The sequence below is a fragment of the Bombyx mori genome, chromosome 18 (genome assembly GCF_030269925.1).
Source record: "Bombyx mori chromosome 18, ASM3026992v2".
NCBI lineage: Eukaryota > Metazoa > Arthropoda > Insecta > Lepidoptera > Bombycidae > Bombyx > Bombyx mori.
Window position 1 is genome coordinate 266,471 of NC_085124.1, and position 19,452 is coordinate 285,922.

Sequence of the window (19,452 nt, forward strand, 5' to 3'; positions counted from 1 at the left end):
AAGTTTGGACCTACGTTTTCTAAGTGCTGAACGAGGCGACTGGCGACGACGCGCTCCAAGAGCTTGCCGGCCTCGTCCAGCACGACGATCGGGCGATACCCCGAGGGTTGATCCCTGGGGCGCCCCTCCTTCGGAATCAAAACCAATCTACCTTTTTTCCATATTGCCGGGAACCTACCCTCTCGGAGGCACCTGCTGAACAGCCCTCGGAGGACAGGTCCCAGGCCACCTTCCATCTTCAATGCCAGCGCCCAGGCCCGATTTGGAATACCATCGGGACCTGGCGCCGTTCTTTTTAGTTTCATTTTTTCGACGGCCGCATCAAATTCCGCTGGCGACACGTCGTCGTCTTCTTCGGCCCGAGCCCCGTCTCGTGCTGACGACATGACTGGGGGAACAAAGGGAATCTCGGGTGCGCTCGGGAACAGTCCCCCGACCACATGCCGCACCATGTCAGGCGGCAGGGTACTCGTCGTGGGTGGGGCCCAGGGGCGCATGGTGCTCCGCGCGATGTGATAGGGTCGCCCCCACGGGTCACGGTCCAGCGTCTCGAGCAGCTCCTTCCACGCCGCTTCCTTCGCCTCCCCGATCGCGACGCGCAGGGCGCGCACGTCCACCCGGTAAGCTTCGTACGCCCGGTCCTCCTCTTCCTCATCCCGACGCCTTCGACGACGAAGGTGCTGGTATCTTCGTCGACTGCCGGCGCACCGGCGTCGCAAACCGGCGATCTCCACATTCCACCAATAGACTTGGCGCCTCGGCGCGTACGCTCGGACGCGGGGCATGGCGTGGTCGCAGACTCGCGATATCGCCTCGCGCAGCCGCTCCGCACCCTCGCACACGCCCGCCGGCTCGCCCAGGGAGTCCAACCGCCAAGCCTGGACGACGGCCGCCTCCTGCAGTCGTTCCACGTCTAGGCGCTTCAGGGCCCAGCGCGGACCCTCCGCGCCACCATCAAAGGGCAAAGTCGCCGTCGAAGACTCCGGGGCCGCGGCTACACGAAAACGAATGTAGCGGTGGTCGGAGAGCGTCTCCACGTCGGACAACACTTTCCAACCGCGGACGCGGCGCGCGACGTCGGGGGTCGCGAACGACACATCCACCACGGACCCACCCGAACGACGGACGCATGTGTTCTCGGCGCCGCGGTTGAGGACAACGAGACCGCTCTCGACCAACCACTCCTCCATCTCCCGTCCCCTGGGACAGGTGACCGGGGAACCCCAAGCGGACGACTTCGCGTTGAGGTCCCCGAGAACGAGCGCGCGCCTTGAGCGCGACCTCCCCACTACCTGACCGAGTTCGTCTAGAAAGGACTCGAATTCGGCGAGCGGCCGGTTGGGGGAGAAGTACACCCCGACGACGAGCAAGCCTGCCCAGAAGACTGCCACGTAGCCCCGACCCCTCTGCACGACGTCGAATTCGGGCGGAGCGCCCACCGCCGACCGACGCTGGACCACGGCCACCAGGCCGTCAACATCTCCCGCCCAGTCGGGAACCGAAGGGACCCGGCAGGGCTCGGCGACGACCGCTAGATGGGTCAATCGCTCCGCCATGCTCTGGATCAGCAGGTCCTGAGCCCTGGCGGAGCGATTGAGATTGGCCTGAAGGATATTAAAAGGGCTGCTGGTCATCGTCCGTCGTCCATCGGTGTCGCCGTAGCCGTACCGGGCCGACTCCGCTGACTCTCTTCGGCGGTGCTCATCATCGGTCGTCTCTGTTTCGGGGGCTTGGCGCAAGCCTTGCCCCCGGAGACGTGCGCTGCAGGCCTACCGGTGCCGGCGCAGATCGTACAGTGCGGGGTGAGCGTGCAGCCCGCGGACTTGTGGCCGGTCTGGCCGCAGCGGTAGCACTCACCACTGCGGTCCACCGACGATGGGCAACGGGCACTCACGTGGCCCAGTGCGTGGCAGCGGTAGCACTGCAGGCGCCTCGTCTCGAGGAGTTGTGCGCGAAGGACGCTCCACCCGATCCGCAGCTTGTCGACGGCCAATATTCTTTTGACGCCCGCTATGGGACATCTGACCAAGACCTGGCCAGTGCCTCCGGGGCCCATTTTTATTTCCCCAACCTTCACAGTGTCGGGGGGGCACTCTCCAATCCTGGCGACCGCGGCACCAAGTTCCTCCCGGGATATGGATTCGTCGAGGCCGCTCAGTCTGACAGCGGCCGTTATTGTCAGCCTCGAGACGACAATGCTGTCCGAGGGCAAAACCTCCCGTAGTTTATTCGCCAGCAAATCGGCTTTTTCGTACTGGTCGGCGCCGTCTACGACCAATACTTTTGCTCCCGTCACCGCAGAGCGTATCCGCTGGATAGGGATCCCCAGCTCTGCCGGATCGATTTTAGCCCTAGCCTCGGCGAGGACCGATCCATAGGTGACTCCGCGTTCGACGGCCTCCGGCTGCAGCTTGACAATGACCGCCTGCGAGCGCGGTGGCCGGAGTCTCTTCTTCTTTTCCTTCAGGGGCGGTGGAGCGGGCACGGTGCCGGTCGCCGTTGCCGTCCTCGGCTTGGCGCCTCTTCGGGCTACTGTCGTCCACGCTTCCGTCAGAGCAGCTGGGGCGGGGGGGAATGTCCGTGGTTCTGGGGGAGCCGGCTGCTGCCTGTTTTTCGGCGCCTTCTTTTTCTGTGGGCCGCCACCGTTAGGTGCCGCAGTCGCGACCGCAGCTGTTCGTTCGGGCGTCGGCATTGATTCTTCTGCCGTTGGTGGTGTCGGCGTCTTTTCCTGAGCGCGGCTCCTACTGTGGTCTGCGGCCAGCGGTGGCCTCAGCCTTGGCTCCGGCGGTAGCCGTGCTTCCATCACTGCGAAACGCGCGTCTAGCATCGTTCCGACGGCACGCATGATGCGCTGGAGGCGCCGCTCCTCCTCATCGTCGCTCCGTTGGATCGGGGCGGGGGCAGGTACGGCTGCCGGTGATCCTACTGCATGGGCCAGGCGCGCTATCTCCGACCTCATGTCGGCGATCGCCTTCTTCATGTGCAGGATCTCGGCCTCCTGCCTGCTGCAGAGCTCCTGCAGCCTCTTATTTTCACCGTCGGTAGTCCTCGCTGCCATTTCTTCCTTGGCCTCCCGAATGGCGAAAGCCATCTCCTTCAGGGCACGTACGTATGTGCCCTTCAGGTTTCCTGACTTTGCCGCAATAGTGACGGCCAATTTTGCGGTCTCCTCCAGTCTATTTTCAGGATCGGGTCTGGGTTCCCCGGTACTGCCCGCGACGGAGTTCTCCTTCACCCTGAGGTTCCGGACGCTCTCCATAATCTCCTTTTCGGCGAGCAGCGCCATTTCCTCGCGTTGGGCCTTCAGGTGCGCCTCCTTGGCGGCCGTGAGGCCAACGTATTGCCCTATTGTGGGCGGTCTTCCTCGACCCCTTTTGGACGATGTCTTGGAGGTTGTGGCTCTGTTGGGCGAGCGCACCGTATCTTCAGCTGAACTGCTCCCAGTTCTGTCCGGACTGTATGCTTTGTTCCTTTTTCTTCTATTCCTGGTCGGGGACGAACGGGTTGAGCTGGCAGTGGCCATGCCGTCGTCTGACAGGATACTAATCACTTCAATGTCCTTCACGGACCCTCCTCTACTTACATCGTTTCCTCCGTCCTTCACGGACACACTACCGCCGTCCTTCTCGGACCCCTTAGAGCAGTTATTGCCCCCCCCAGAAACGGTGGGGCAGCGTGCGGCCGATCTCTCGACCGCACGGAGGGATTCTCCCCCCGCAGAGCGGGAGGTACCCTCCTGGGGTAGATTATCTTCATAACTGATCATTTCATTTTTGGTTTTCCTGTTTTTATTAACCAGGGGTGCGGTCCCCTGGGACGCCCTCACGACTGGTCTCCCACCAGCCATGCATCCCATCGCCGGGCGCCAGAGCTTAAGATTGGGGTATTTTTTATAGAGGTTTACGTCCTCGCGGCCCCGTACCTCGCGGCAGCGGCCCCCGTCCCCCACACGGTGAGGATTACGGGTTGGCCGGCAGTCCATCGAGTGCAACGAGCAGCACGACAGACCACCGCCCGACGCTCGAGTGGACAATAATCCACGAAGCCACGCCGGTATACCGGTACCCCCCTCGGGAGGGCGTGCCCCTGTAGCCGAAGCCGGGGACATGGCAACCAGCGGCCAGCAGTCGCATAAATGCAACGCTGGCTCACTCCTACGACAACAGGGCACAGAGTGCCACCGCTCACGGCACGCCGGCAGTCCGCTGCCGGCGGAAGCTGCGTTCTCCAGAAGGAGGGCGCAGTTCTCCCGCTCCCCCTAGTGCTGGTTTGGTCCGCGTCATCCGATCTCTTTCGTTGCAAAGCCTAACTAAGCTATCCTACACCTAAGTCTAATCCTAAGCCTAGAACCTACGCCTAAGAATCCTTGCAACGAAAAAGAACGGACGATACCTCTGGGAATGTCGCCCAGAGGATCCCATTATCCGCCACCTACGGACGCGCCCGGTGGAAGTTCAGCACAACTCCCCCACAGACGGAGCCCCCGGCCACGCAAAGTGCGCGCCGGGGGGCCCGCCCAGGTCCCGGAACCTTTTTTTTTTTTTTTTTTTTTTTTTTTCTCGGGGGGAAATCCTCATGGACTACCTTCGCCTAGGGAAAAGCGAAGGGGCGTGCCGGACTCCTACCGGCTAAAACCACCCCGGTGTCCACCCACACGTGCGCGCAGGGCCGCGGGAATCCAAAATTCTTCCGCAGCCCCACACCAGTGCTGGCCCGGTCTATCCAGGCCTCGTCTCCTGCACGGAGTAGTGAGGCGTTCAGCTACTCCGTGCATCGCCTCAGAGGCACGCGCCGACACCCGCATGCGCCTCCGTCTCAGGTCCATCGAATAGGGGGCGAGGGCTTTCCCAAGTCCCTCGCCCCTGGACCCATTCATGGGGGGCGGAAAAGGGCATTGTCCGCCCTTGTCCTGCGCCCGGTGCGTCTTCTGCGGCCGGGAAAGGGAGTCGAGATCTCCCTCTCCCGTTCCGCAGTTTCCTTCTGCGACATCACGTCCTCGCAGAAGGACACCACCGCGTCCCACGACTCTGCGCTGCCGACCATCCTCCGCACTACGGCCGGCAGCGACAGATCGCTTCCTACTTCATTTGTGAGGACACGGCGCTGCTCCTCCCAAGCTACACACTCGGCGAGCGTGTGTTGCGCCGTGTCCTCCCCGCAGTGGACGCAGTGGTGGCACCGAGCGTCCGGCTCCCTGTCTATGCGGCACAGGTACTTGCCGAAGCAACCGTGCCCCGACAGCACCTGTGTCACCCTAAAGGACAGGGATCCGTGCCTTCTCCCGAGCCAGTCGTCGAGTACTGGCCGGATCGCCTCGACGGTTGCGAGGCCGGCGGTAGGGCGCAGAAGCCTTTGCCGCCATTCCGCCACCAAGGCCAGACGGAGCTCCTCTCGGCGCAGCGCGATCTGCCGCTGCACCAGCCTCGAGCCCCGTGCCCGCTCTTCCTCGCGCCATCGATATAATGACGCGAGTACTTTCGCCTCTAGGTCCCAGGGCGGGGATCCGGCCAGGACGCAAGCCGCCTCGTAGGAAATCGTGCGGTACCCGCGGATTACTCTGACGGCCATCACCCTCTGCGGCTTACGCAGAATGGCGAGTGTGCTGGCCGTCATGTCCATCGCCCACACAGGGGCCCCATACAGGGCCATGGACCGCACGATTCCCACGTACAACCGCCTACAGGCGGCGCTCGGGCCCCCCAAATTGGGAAGCAACGTTGAAAGCGCGCCCGCTGCACCCATCAGCTTGGGCACCAGCCGCCGGAAGTGGGGCCCGAATTCCCATCGGCTGTCGAGCACCAATCCCAGATACTTCATGGTGGACTCGACAGCTATCCGGGTCCCACTTACCACGATGTGTGATCCCGGCGCCGGCGCACGTCGGGGGCCATGAAACACCATAGCCTCCGACTTGTTTAGGGCCACCTCCAGGCCCAGGCGCCGGATGCGGTTCACCATCAGTGACACCGCAGCCGCGGCTATCAACGTCGCTTCCCTGTGCGAGCTCCCCCGGGCAGTGACAAGCGTGTCGTCCGCATAACACGTCAAGTTGGCGCCCGACGGGAGCTCGCCTCTCAGCACCCAGTCGTAGCCGATGTTCCACAGGAGCGGTCCCAAGACCGATCCCTGTGGAACACCGCACGAAACCTAACCTAACCTAACCTAACCTAACCTAACCTAACCTAACCTAACCTAACCTAACCTAACCAAGGTTGTCACCACAAAATACAGCTTTATACAAGCGAACCTCCAGCGCAAAAAGCTAGCAACCAACGAGCTACTTGTTGGGGCAGAGAAAGGCGGAGTAGCTGTAGCACTCATACAAGAACCTTATGTGGGTGGAGGGAAGGCGTTGAGGAGCCATAGAGGCGTCAGGATCTTCCAGGACACTGGTGGAGATGGAACCGTTAAGGCAGCAATAGTTGTCTTCAACAACGACTTCAAAGTTATACAGTATCCAAAACTCATCACCAAAAACATCATGGTGGTGGGGATCCAAACGGTTGCTTGGGAGATCACACTAGTCTCCTTTTACTTTGAGCCGGACTCCCCTATAGAACCCTACCTGGAGCATCTGAAAAGGATAGAGCTCGAGATTGGGTCTACAAAATTGCTCGTTGGAGGAGATACGAACGCGAAAAGCTCGTGGTGGGGAAGCCCAATAATAGATCATAGGGGTGAAGACCTTTCTGGGACGCTTGAGGAGATGGGCCTACACATACTCAACGCAGGGCAAACTCCGACTTTCGACTGCATTCGAGGAGGTAAGCGGTATACAAGCTACATAGACATCACCGCGTGTTCAGTCGACCTACTAGACTTGGTGGACGGCTGGAAAATTGACGAAGGTCTCACGAGCTCGGACCACAACGGTATTGTATTTAATATTCGGCTACAAAGGTCAAAAGGCATCAATATCTCAAGAACAACTAGAAAGTTTAACACAAAAAAAGCAAATTGGCCTAAGTTTCATGAGAAGCTTAGCCAATTAATGCAAGAAAACCAACTTACAGCAGCAGAAATAAATAACATAAACACCATAGAACAATTGGAAAAAACAATAAATACACTTACCAAAACAATAGACAATACATGTACAATCTCAATACCAATTAAACAAACAAAAGAAAAACTTACCTTGCCGTGGTGGTCCGAGAAACTAGCTGGGATGAAGAAGGAAGTCGCCACCAGGAAACGTAGAGTGCGAAACGCCGCTCCAATTCGCAGGTCCAAGGTCGTTGAAGAGTACCTAAAAAAGAAAGAAGAGTATGAGGAGGAGGCAGCTAAAGCGCAGACCGATAGCTGGAAAGATTTTTGTTGTAGGCAAGACAGAGAGGGGGTTTGGAGTGGAATATACAGAGTAATATCGAGAACGACTACTAGGGAGGAAGACTCTGTACTGGTAAAGGACGGAGAGTTCCTGGACGCGAAGGGGTCCGCAAAGCTACTAGCGGATAACTTCTATCCGGAGGATCTGAAGATCAACGATAACGCCTATCACCGCCAGATTAGAAATGAGTCCAATAATGTGAATGTTGGTAAACAAACTGAGTATTGCGACCCACCTTTCACAATGGCCGAATTAAGACAGGCGAGTGGATCCTTCAACCCAAAAAAGGCCCCGGGTGTGGACGGTTTCACTGCGGACATCTGCTGCCATACCATAGAAGCCAATCCAGAACTCTTTTTGTCGTTGCTCAATAAATGCCTGGAGCTATATCATTTCCCCACGGCTTGGAAGGTAGCTACAGTTGTAATGCTGAGGAAGCCAGGAAAAGGAGACTACACCACTCCAAAGGCGTACAGACCAATTGGACTACTGCCTATACTAGGCAAGATTTACGAAAAGATGCTGGTGACCCGCCTCAAATTCCATCTATTACCAAGGATGAGTACTCGCCAGTACGGATTCATGCCGCAGAGGGGCGCCGAGGACTCCCTCTATATTCTGATGCAACATATCCGCAAGAAGTTAAAAGAAAAGAAAATAATTGCATTAGTATCGCTAGATATAGAGGGAGCCTTCGACAGCGCCTGGTGGCCAGCAATAAGAGTCCGACTGGCTGAGGAAAAGTGTCCAGTAAATCTGAGGCGGGTCATAGACAGCTATCTTAGTAACCGGAAGGTGGTGGTCAAGTACGCTGGGGAGGAACATGGTAAGGGAACGAATAAGGGATGTGTTCAAGGCTCAATCGGGGGCCCAATTTTGTGGAACCTGCTGCTCGACCCTCTTCTGAAAAGTCTCGAAAACAGTGGAGAGTATTGCCAGGCGTTTGCAGATGACGTCGTCTTGATGTTCGACGGGGAGACTGGAGAAGAGGTGCAGAGACGTGCCAATGATACCCTCGGGCGTGTCCAGGCGTGGGGGGTCAACAACAAGCTAAAGTTTGCCCCGCACAAGACAAGTGCAATGATTATCACTAGGAAGCTTAAGTATGACACTCCTCGCCTGGACATGGGCGGTGTTGTTATTGGTATGTCAAAAGAGATCAAGCTGTTGGGAGTTATAATCGACCACCAGCTTACATTCAACGCCCACGTCTCGAGCGTCTGCAGGAAGGCCATGGGTATATTTAAACAGCTATCGAGAGCGGCACGAGTAAGCTGGGGGCTTCACCCAGAGGTCTTAAGAGTGATATACGTTGCCACCATAGAGCCAACCGTACTGTACGCTGCCAGCGTCTGGGCGCCGGCCACAGCCAAGCTTATGGTCATAAAGCAGCTGGCAACTCTTCAGCGTGGAATTGCGCAGAAATTGTGCAAAGCCTACCGCACGGTCTCCCTGAACTCGGCGCTGGTGCTCGCTGGAATACTCCCTCTTGACCTCCGAGTTCGTGAGGCAGCTTCACTGTATGAAGCCAAGAGGGGTGTTCCATGGCCGGCCCTTGGGGACGGGGAGGTCGAGCGGATGGCTCCTGCAATCGAGGCCCCACACCCGGCCGAGCACGAGGACTTGAATATAGTAAGCCTGGTGAATCAAGAGCAAATGAAAGAACACAACTGCTATGACGTGCGTATATTCACGGACGGGAGCAAGATTGAGGGCAAAGTCGGAGCCGCACTATCCATATGGAGTCGCGAGGAAGAATCCAAAGCCCTCAAGCTTGCTCTACCCAAATTCTGCACGGTTTACCAGGCTGAACTCCTGGCCATATGCAAGGCAACAAAGGAGATCCTCGGGCACAAGGCGTCCACGTTTGGGATATTTAGTGACTCCATGGCGGCCCTTCAAACTATTAAAAACCCCGGTTGCCCCCACCCCCTCGCTGTGGAAGCCAGAGATAATTTGAGATCCATATCTCTCCAGAACAAGGTAGTTACTTTGTTCTGGATAAAGGCTCACGTGGGGTTGGATGGTAACGAGAGGGCTGACCAACTAGCGAAGGAGGCTGCCCTGAAGTCGAAAAAGAGACCGGATTACGATCGATGCCCTGTTTCATTCGTCAAGCGTAGCATTCGTATGGCGACGCTTGACGAATGGAACCGCAGGTACCAAGCGGAAGAAACTGCGTCAACAACAAAACTCTTCCTCCCGGACGCGAAGGCGGCCTACAAAGTGGTGCGAAAATTCGTACCGACACAGTTGACTACACAAATCCTGACGGGGCACGGTGGATTTTCCGATTATCTTAATCGTTTTAAATGCAAGGAGAGTCCATCGTGCGTCTGCGACTCAGTCCAAGCGGAAACAGTACAACACCTGCTTTTAGAGTGTCCAATTCATATAAATGAAAGATTTGAACTCGAGCAAACAGTAAAACAAAACCTGACACTTGAGACGATTCAGGAGCTAATCTCGGGAAAAAATAGAGAACTATTTATAAAATACTGTATAAAAATTGTAGAAAGAGTAATAAATAGAAACAAATAGCCTAAGAAAGTTATGTTTACATAATATAATGTTAATATTAAGATAAACATAAAAATATAAAGTAAGTAAATAGTATAGTTAAGGAAATGTAAAAATAGTAATAAGATAAATAAGTATAAAACAAAAGTGACGCCCTGTGTTGTTGTCTGTGTTTTTTATGTGTGTAATGTAAAAATCAACCTGCCCTTGTATCCCTAAGAAAATAGATTATTATAATTAGCGTAGCTAGTAAGCGTAGCTGGGAATCCCACCCAGAAAAAGTAGTGAAAGATGATGAATGAAAGAAAGATGGTATGTAGCATGAAAGTACGAGAAGAAAACTTGCGAGAACTGGAATGAAAGAGAACTTGTTAGAACAGGCTCCGATCACGTTGGAGGTAGACTGTACATAAAAAAAAAAAAAAAAAAAAAAAAAAACCTAACCTAACCTAACCTAACCTAACCTAACCTAACCTAACCTAACCTGAAGCCGCCATGAACCTGAAGAAAAGACCGGACTATGATCTGTGTCCGATCTCTTTCGTCAAGCGCCACATACGCATGAGGACGCTTGACGAATGGAATCGGAGATACAAATCCGGCCACACTGCCAAGATCACCAAGATCTTTTTCCCGGATGCGGTGGCGGCGTATAGGACAATAAGAAAAATGGAAATAACCAGCATTAGGGCACAGATTATGACGGGGCACGGTGGATTCTCCGAGTATCTAAATCGTTTTAGGTGCAAGGCGAGTCCATCGTGCATCTGCAACCCAAACACCGACGAAACCATACCACATCTCCTATTAGAATGTCCTGTACACGCTGTGGAAAGACATGAACTGGAACAGGCACTACAAATAAAATTGGACAAAGAAACAGTAGGGGAAGTGATGCGGGGGAAGGATAGGGAAACATTTTTAAAGTATTGTACAAAGATTGCACAAAAAGCAATAGATAGAAATAGAACAGCTTAAGCAAATATGCTGATAGTATATTTAGATATATATATATTAAGCATAGAAATAAGTAAAATAGGAGTATGTATTTTAATAAGTGGTAATAGAAATAAGAAGCTATTGTAAGAATAAGAAAACTGAAAGTTGTTTAAATTTTGATTTAATTAATTGATAAGAAAAATTGTGTAAAAATAAAAGATAAAAATGTGCGGTTATTTCCCCCTTACATGATAGTAAATAAGTAGAATAGGTTCAGAATGGGAGTCCCACCCAGAATAAGGAAAGAAAGATGTGATGAATGCAGAAAGAAAATGTATGCGGCATGAATGTGCGAGCGGAAAAATAGCGAGAACTGGAATGAGAAAGAGAATTAGGTTTAACATAGGCTCCGATAACGTCGGAGGTAGACAGGATATAAAAAAAAAAAAAAAAAAAAAAAAAAAAAAAAAAAAAAAAAAAAAAAAAAAAAAAAAAAAAAAAAAAAAAAAAACCCAAACCTAACCCAAACCTAACCCAAACCTAACCCAAACCTGCATAGGTGGGATCAGCGTGTCCACGGTCGAGGAGATCAAGATCCTGGGGCTAACGGTAGACTGCGGCCTTACGTTCAACGCTCACATTGCAAATGTGTGCAGGAAGGCGTTGGGCGTATACAAGCAGCTGTCGAAAGCCGCCAGGGTAAATTGGGGCCTACACCCCGAAATAATTAAGATCATATACAAGGCGACAGTGGAGCGTATCATTGCCTACGCAGCCAGTGCAGTGGCCCCAGCCACCCATAAGGTAAGAACCAAAAAAAAAGAGTTGAATACAGTACAACGTCTCTTTGCACAAAAAAAAATATGTAAAGGTTATAGGACGGTCTCCCTCAGCGCAGCCTTAGTATTGGCCGGAATGCTACCACTAGATATAAGAATAAGAGAAAATTCCGCCCTGTATGAAGCGAGAAGAAAGGAAAAATTCCGCCACTTACCGGAGGATAGACAGGTGGAAAGGAAAGCTCCATATACGGCGAGGCCGCATCCGTCAGACGACCATCAGATACCGGTGGCACATATCACCAGTGAAGAGGAGGTTGCAGCACAGGTGGACGGTGCAGTTCAAATATATACAGATGGCAGCAAAATTGAAGGCAAGGTAGGAGCCTCGATATCCATATGGATTGATAGAGCCGAAACCACGGCCAAAAAAAAAAAAAAAATTAAACTGTCATCCTACTGCACCGTCTACCAAGCTGAACTACTTACGTTAAGCAAGGCTGCAGAGGTGGCGGCCAGTGGTACCAGCATAAAGTACGCTATTATGAGCGATTCTCTAGCTATTGATACAATAGTTAACAGTGAACTGCTGCATCCGCTAGCAATGGAGGCCAGACGATATCTGCGCCAAGCTAGGCTGGGGGGCAAGAGTGTCACACTGCATTGGGTCAAAGCACATATAGGTATCCAAGGCAACGAAAGAGCCGATGCTCTTGCAAAGGAAGCCGCTCTTACGAGTAGAGGCCGAACCGAAGAGCACTATGACAGATACCCAGTGTCATTCGTAAAGGGAAGTTCGCAAGGCGTACCGATCTTCACCTGCCTTTATTGATGGAAACCTGGTGCAAGCATTCATCGACGGTATCCCAGACTTGGACTGAAGGACGCCTTAGCGCATGTCTTGGAGGTAGAGGAGAGTAAGACAGGATCATGGATCTCATCGTGTCAGAGAGGTCACCTGCACACGAACGACCTCAACGATACGGCCCCAGATGCCTACGCCTGTGGCGAGAGAGGCCATCTCCGGTTGAGTTGCCCGGCGAGAGGTACAGCGAAAGGTGAACGTCGGGAAGAAAGGGGCGACAAGTACCGGCTAGCAGCAGCAGGGAAGCAAATGAATGCCAGGACTACGGGGCGGGTGCTGGATGGTAATCAAAGAGCCCCCACGGTTTCTATCTTACATGCACGTGACTGGAAAGACAGACGGCTTAGAAAGTTCGACTCCGTTATGAACATCGCAGTGGAAGATCCCACGGTAACGCGGACGCACTGTCTAGAAGACCTTCCGTTGAAAGCTGCAAGCATTGCGCTAGACAGGAGACTAAGGAGGTTGTGCCCGTGCGGACGCTGAGGATGGATCTTAGTGATGAATGGAAGAATTAACTGGTGGTAGAACCTCTTGTGAGTCCGCGCTGGTGGGTACCACCGCCCTGCCTATTTCTGCCGTGAAGCAGTGATGCGTTTCGGTTTGAAGGGTGGGGCAGCCGTTGTAACTATACTTAAAAAAAAGGATAATTTCAGCGCACCTTTGCTACGTGTGTGAGGACCTTTAACTGCAGCACAACTGGTACATTTTCACATCATTTTCCTGAGACTTGCAGAGTCTTGGGTATCCATAAAACTAGAATCACATCTTATCACCCGCAATCCGATGGAATGGTGGAACGTTTTAATCAAACATTGGAGAGTTATTTGGCAAAAGTTGTGGAGAATAGGCAAAGGGATTGGGATAGACACATTCAACCGTTCCTTCTATCGTACCGCAGTGCAGTTCACGAATGTACGACTGTGACGCCGGCTTTCGCAAGCTTTGGAAGAGAGTTGAGGATGCCTGCGGACTTAATCACAGGCACTCCTCCCGACGCTCCTCGGAGTGTGACAGAGTACGCGATCTGCGCAGCAAGATGAACGAAATGCATGAGCATGTCAGACAGTCAGGCCAAAAAGCCTTTTCGAGGAAGAAGACCCGCTACGACAGGAAAGCAAATCATAAGGGATTCACGGAGGGTTCCCTAGTGTGGCTTCACAACCCAGTTCGAAGCAAAGGGAAGTCTCCTAAGTTACTCTTAAGATTTTGACTAAAATTAATGACGTCACGTATCGAATTCAGAAAGGTCTGCGAGGTATGCCTAAAATAATATTATGGGTCTAATGATGCTCGGGACGAGCATATCTAAGGAGGGGGCAGTGTTACGCCGGTAAGAGTAACGCCATCTATCGCCGAATAGTCGAACGAATATCGAAGGATCCAGAACACTCGAGGCCATCTATTGACAGATAGCGGAAATTAAGACTATATTGAATCCAGTTTGAAACGGCAATGGACGTCGCATTATTAAACGTTAGTAAATATTACTTTAAATTGTATTTTTAGGGATTATGTCGTCGATCCTATGGCGTTACAAAACTATGTGAAAAGTGTATGAAAACGACCTCGATTTAGCCGTTAATAGCGACGAGCGTAAAGTGTGGTTTTAAAATGTTATTTCCAGATTCCGAACTGGGTACATATGGGTTATGTGTAAACGCTGAAATGGTCGTTTAAAAACTTTCTATTTGTAATTACAGTTTGAAATCATATTTTTATTGATACATGGAGCGGTGCTCTCATCTGATATGTACGATTCCTTGATTAAACGTAGGGTTTACAAATTACCTGTAACTTAGACAGCTACAAAATTACCATCTATCCAAAAACATATATTTCAAGATGTTGCTAAGATCTATATTTATAACGCGGTTATTAGACATTGTAATGAAAACCTAAAACACAAAACGGTTAGGCAAGCTAAACCACTAGTGAAAAAATGGTTGCTTACATTGAACTATATGGACACAGAGAACTTAATTAAAAGCAAGAAATAGCAGGAGATTTATTAATTTTGTATCTTTTTGTTTATTTTTTTCTTATTAATTTATTTTATAATTGTTTATGTCTACGCTCCCCACATATGTGTAATTGTTTGATGTGTTATTTTTATTACTCAAATTTTTTTTATTATCTTATATGTTAAATCTTGTATCGCATGTTTTTGAGCGTAATAATTATTAATAATAGTGATGTCGTTTTGAGGTCAATTATATATACAGTAAATCGCATTTTGGTCCTCACGATACAGGCTATGCCTAGTGTGAGGATCATTGGTTAATTTTATATTGTTGATGCCATCTGCGTAATCTCTCAGTTTGTTAAATATGTAAATAGTATTCTAGGTCATGATTTAAGAGTTTATGTAGTAAATAAAGAAATTATTATTATTATATTATAATTAATATTATTATTAATTTCCTATTCCGAGTTTATTGTTAACTAGCTTTTGCCCGCGACTTCGTCCTCGTGGAATAGTTACTTTGGCATAACGCTAAATTTTACCCGCCTCTTCATTTACGTAGAAGGTGAAAATATATTTGAATAATAGAATGTTAAGGAGCTATGGAAGGTCCAAAATCACTTTTTAACCGAATTCAAAAGAGGCGGCTATCAATTCGACCACAATTTTTTATCTATGTATGTTCACCGATTTCTCGAGAATGCTTGAACCGATTCTGATAATTCTTTTTTCTTTTTTTTGTTCGAAAGGGTAGACTTCCCGAATTGTCCTGTAATCATCAAGATCTGATAATGGTATCCTGGAGAAATTGAGAAAAATATATAATTTTCAAAGCCTATCTTGAAGTGATTTGGGTGTTTCTTGTTATTGTTCTTATTGTGTGTGTCCACGCACCGGCGCGCGGCGGCCGGCGCCTTGTACATCAATATTGCGCGCTTGCTCATTATTTTGCCGCGATGTTATTTTAAAACTGTGATAATATCTTCTCATACTCATTAAAATACTCATAGCGAGATACTCATTAAAATCAAGTGTGGGCAAATTTATTTTAAACTAAATACTTGTAATGAATAACTTATTTATTTGGATTTATATATAAGGATTAATATATCATCTTTAAAAAAACACCTTCACAAATAATGCTTTATTTTAGAACAAAGGACAACGCCCATTTTCTATGGGCGTTTGGGCCCCAAAAAAAAAGTTGTCCTGTCATGATGGTTTTAACTTAATTTGATGACAAAGAAATATCGTTTCATATTCAGAAAACGATTTTTATATTCTCACCCAGGTTTAAGAGAAATCTGTTTTTTTCTGCAGCTAAAATTAAGTTGTTAATTGTTTTCTTCGAAATCAATAATCGCTCTCATCATTATTTACAGTATTAAATTAGTTAATTGTGGTTAATGTTGCTAGAAATAAGCCCTTACGTACATTTTATTATCATTATATCCTCATAATAATAATAAAATGAAATGAAATCCGGAAGCCGGCAACGATATTGTTGTTGTTGTTGTTTTTAAATTCACCAATAAGCAGGCAAAGAGCGTAGCCTATACAGCCTAGTCTGTCGAAGTTATAATATATTTTTTATGTCAATAAAAAGCCGGTGTATCTCTTTTTATTGCTTTTTGGCAGTTTTGACGTCAACTCGACGAATACCACATTGACTGAGCACGAGTTTACGCAGACCTTTTATACACAATATTACAAACACAAATAATACAAATTACACAATAAACTATTAAAAAAACATTAAAATAAAAATTCAAGTGACGCTTCACTCGGGTTGCTGCCAAAACTCTCTGATCATATATCATAAGAATAGAATAATGGTAAGCCATTGAGATTTTTACTAATGGAATCATTAATACCTAAAAATATTAAATAACTCATGGTTTTAAGTAATAATTATTATTACAATATATAAATATTGAATTAAACAAAAATAAACTAAGAAGCCTGTGAATTATAAGCATTATCAATTTTTTTTTATTTGTTGTTTAAGTCACAAAAAACTCTTTCGTTTGACAGCATATAGGTTTGCTATAAGGCTGTATGGGCTAAGCCCTTTGCCTATTGGTGAATTTAAAAACTATGGCATGGATAGTTTTGGGATGTTATCAAATAAGTAATTTATTTTTTTGGAAAACAATACCAGGTTGAAAGAAATGTTGATACATAAACTAAACAACGTGAAAAAATAAGGCATAGTTTTTCAAGTACAAATAGTTTTCACATAAAGTTGGCCCACTTTTGGGCATTGTCCTTTGGTGAGCATGAAAAACGTTATAGTGAGCCAACCTTAAAATATAGACATATATGCTGTCGCAGACTTTTTTTAGAACTTTTAAACAGGAACAATTCTGTCATACATTATTTTAGCGAAACTTTAACCGTTTCTGCAGCGCACGCAGCGAAAGCTCTCAAAATGGAAAAAAATTCCGATTTTTCCAGCTGCTTCGGGAGCCAACAACCAACAAAAACGCCAAGTGAGCCTCCAGGTCATTACCAACGCCGTCTGCGCCCGCACGTACGGAAACTCTGTGATCATTGGCTCCACCCTCTGTGTTTCCGGCGCTAACGGTCGCAGCACCTGCAGCGGAGACTCCGGCGGCCCTCTCTCCATCGGCAGCGGCGGAGGCCGTCAGCTGGTCAGTACACTAGTTTTGTTTAACTTTACTGCTTTAACCGGTTGCCTTTTTTTTATTGCTTAGATGGGTGGAGGAGCTCACAGCCCATCTGGTGTTAAGTAGTTACTGGAGCCCATAGACATCTAGAACGCAAATGCGCCACCCATCCCGAGACACAAGTTCTAAAGTCTCAGTATAGTTACAACGGCTGCCCTGCCCTTCAAAATGAAACGCATTACTGCTTTACGGCAGAAATAGGCAGGGTGGTGGTACCTACCCGAGCGGACTCATAAGAGGTTCTACTACAGTGACATAGATGTGAATCATGTGCATGTGCACATGTATGTATGTTTATGTGTGCGTGTTGCCAGGTAAACCTCAATTTTTTTGATGTGTCTACCGGCGACTCAACGTGGTGTTTAGAGTTCGATCCTCGGGGACTACTGAGGGTAGTACCCTACTACTGTTTTGGTCAAGCCGAAACGGATTACTGCTTCACGGCAGAAATAGGCGGGGTGGTAGAGACTCAATAAAACAACACGTCATGCAGTGATAAAGTTTATTATAACATGGTCAGATGTAGAAGGGTTTCACTGCCACGGCTGGATTATGAAGCCGTAGTACTCGGGGTTGTCGGCGACTGTCCCGTTATTCCCCCACACAAGGCGGTCCCCGTACCGGTCCACGTTCGCGTCCAGCTTCAGGCCCTGCCGGTACTCCCGATTCTCAATGAGGAACAGCTGTTGGTCGCCCACCTTCACCGGGTATAAATACCAGGTGTGTCTCTTCTCACTGGAATCATTCGATCCCCAGGTCTTCCTGTCGCCATATCTGTCCACGTTCACGTCCAGTTTCAAGTACATCTCGTGTTCGGTGTTCAGTATCTTGAAGATGACGTTGTTGTTTTCCCAAAGAGAGATGAGTCGCCAGCTGACTCGGTAGCTGGTGTAGTCTTTTCCATCTCCCCAGGTTAGGCGGTCTTTGTACCGGTCAACGTTAGCATCCAGTTTGAGAGCTTGATTGTAATGGTTGCCGATGAGTTTAATTCTCTTTTGGTCGAGTATGAGTTGGAATTCGCTCGGGAAGTAATCTTCGACGATGTCCTTGTGGCCCTCGTGCCACAATTTGTACGCGAACGACATGGCGTTCTTGATGCCCTGCGAGACGAGCCGCGAGACGACGTCGCGACAGACGCCGGAGCCCTGGTTGTCGTCGAGGCTGCGCACAGTCTTCACCGCGTTGATGTAGTCGCCGCCCGTAACCAAGTTGTACAAGTGATCGTTGATTGACCTTGCGTCGGCAAAGACCATTTTTGTGCTGAATTCCGTCTGGGTCTTCAAGTCTGCGGGCAGTTCGTACCCGGCTCCATAGTATAAGCCCTTTTTACCAAGCTCACGCTCGAGATTTTGAATGTCGTCAGAATTTTCAGAATATCCGTAGGCAACGACGAGTCCTTCGGAGGCGTTGACAATCCTGGCGACGTCTGCAGCGCACCGCTTACTGATCGGCCCCGTGCTGATGGTAACAGTTTTAACGCCGCCGTCTCTGATGTAACTGGAAGTGTCGCTGTCGTCCACAGACACGACGGGAATCCTGTTGGGTATTTGCTTTCCCTTGCTGTGGCCCTTACTGACGAGCGCAAACTGTTCGTTCACATTGTAGCTCCGACGAAAGCCTCTTACCCTGTCAAGGTTAGTCACTTTTCCTTCTCCCCAGTAATCGACGTGGTGTACCAGCCCTCTACCAATCGGTATCTTCACGAGGTGGTACATACCGAAGTAGGGTATTGGGGAGTATGGATACAACAGGTCCTCATTTGTGTGGTAGTCTGGCTCAGAGGCGGCTTCCCATTTTTCCTCTGACGGTGTTTTTACCTGGGAACTATGCAATATACATTAAATCACGTGTGATGAATGTGAATATCACGAAGGAACCGCTAAAGGGCGCCTTACTGTTACTGTTTCATCGCGAGGACTGTACCCACTCCAGTTCACAGGTCTGCCTCCACCAGGAGACGCTCCTAGCGCTTCACGTAAATATTAAAAGAAAATAGCATAGCTTATAATAATATGTTAGATACAAATAGTAGGGGTATACTTACTGACTGAAACTGGTTGTCATATTGAGGCTGCGCGTGTTGCTGCGTGTGCGCCGTGTCGAGACGACCCCTCTTATATACTCAAGTCCAGGGCTCCACTATCGCCTTCACACGATACTACAAACCGCAACCTGATACTATAATAATTAGATAATAATGAAGTGGTAATTAATAATAATAATATTATTAATAAATAAAAACGAAAATAAAAAACAAATGTTTGTTCGTTTGTTTTTATTATAATAGTCCAAGTGTCAACTGTCCAGTACGACGGCCGCCCCTCCCCCCACCGCGGGACACGGGCGGGCTGGTGGTGCGGCGG

The 19,452-nt window shown here is 49.6% G+C and overlaps 1 protein-coding gene across 1 annotated transcript; it reads right to left on the reverse strand.

The window, feature by feature from the left end:
• Positions 1-17,577: 17,577 nt before the first annotated feature.
• Positions 17,578-19,178, reverse strand: Pp-bp (paralytic peptide binding protein 1). The gene is made up of 2 exons (NM_001043929.1): positions 19,134-19,178; positions 17,578-18,913 (listed from the first exon to the last, which is right to left on the reverse strand). Exons 1-2 carry the CDS (start codon positions 19,151-19,153, stop codon positions 17,623-17,625), a joined length of 1,311 nt encoding a protein of 436 aa, NP_001037394.1. The 5' UTR covers positions 19,154-19,178; the 3' UTR covers positions 17,578-17,622.
• Between the last annotated feature and the right edge of the window lie 274 nt (positions 19,179-19,452).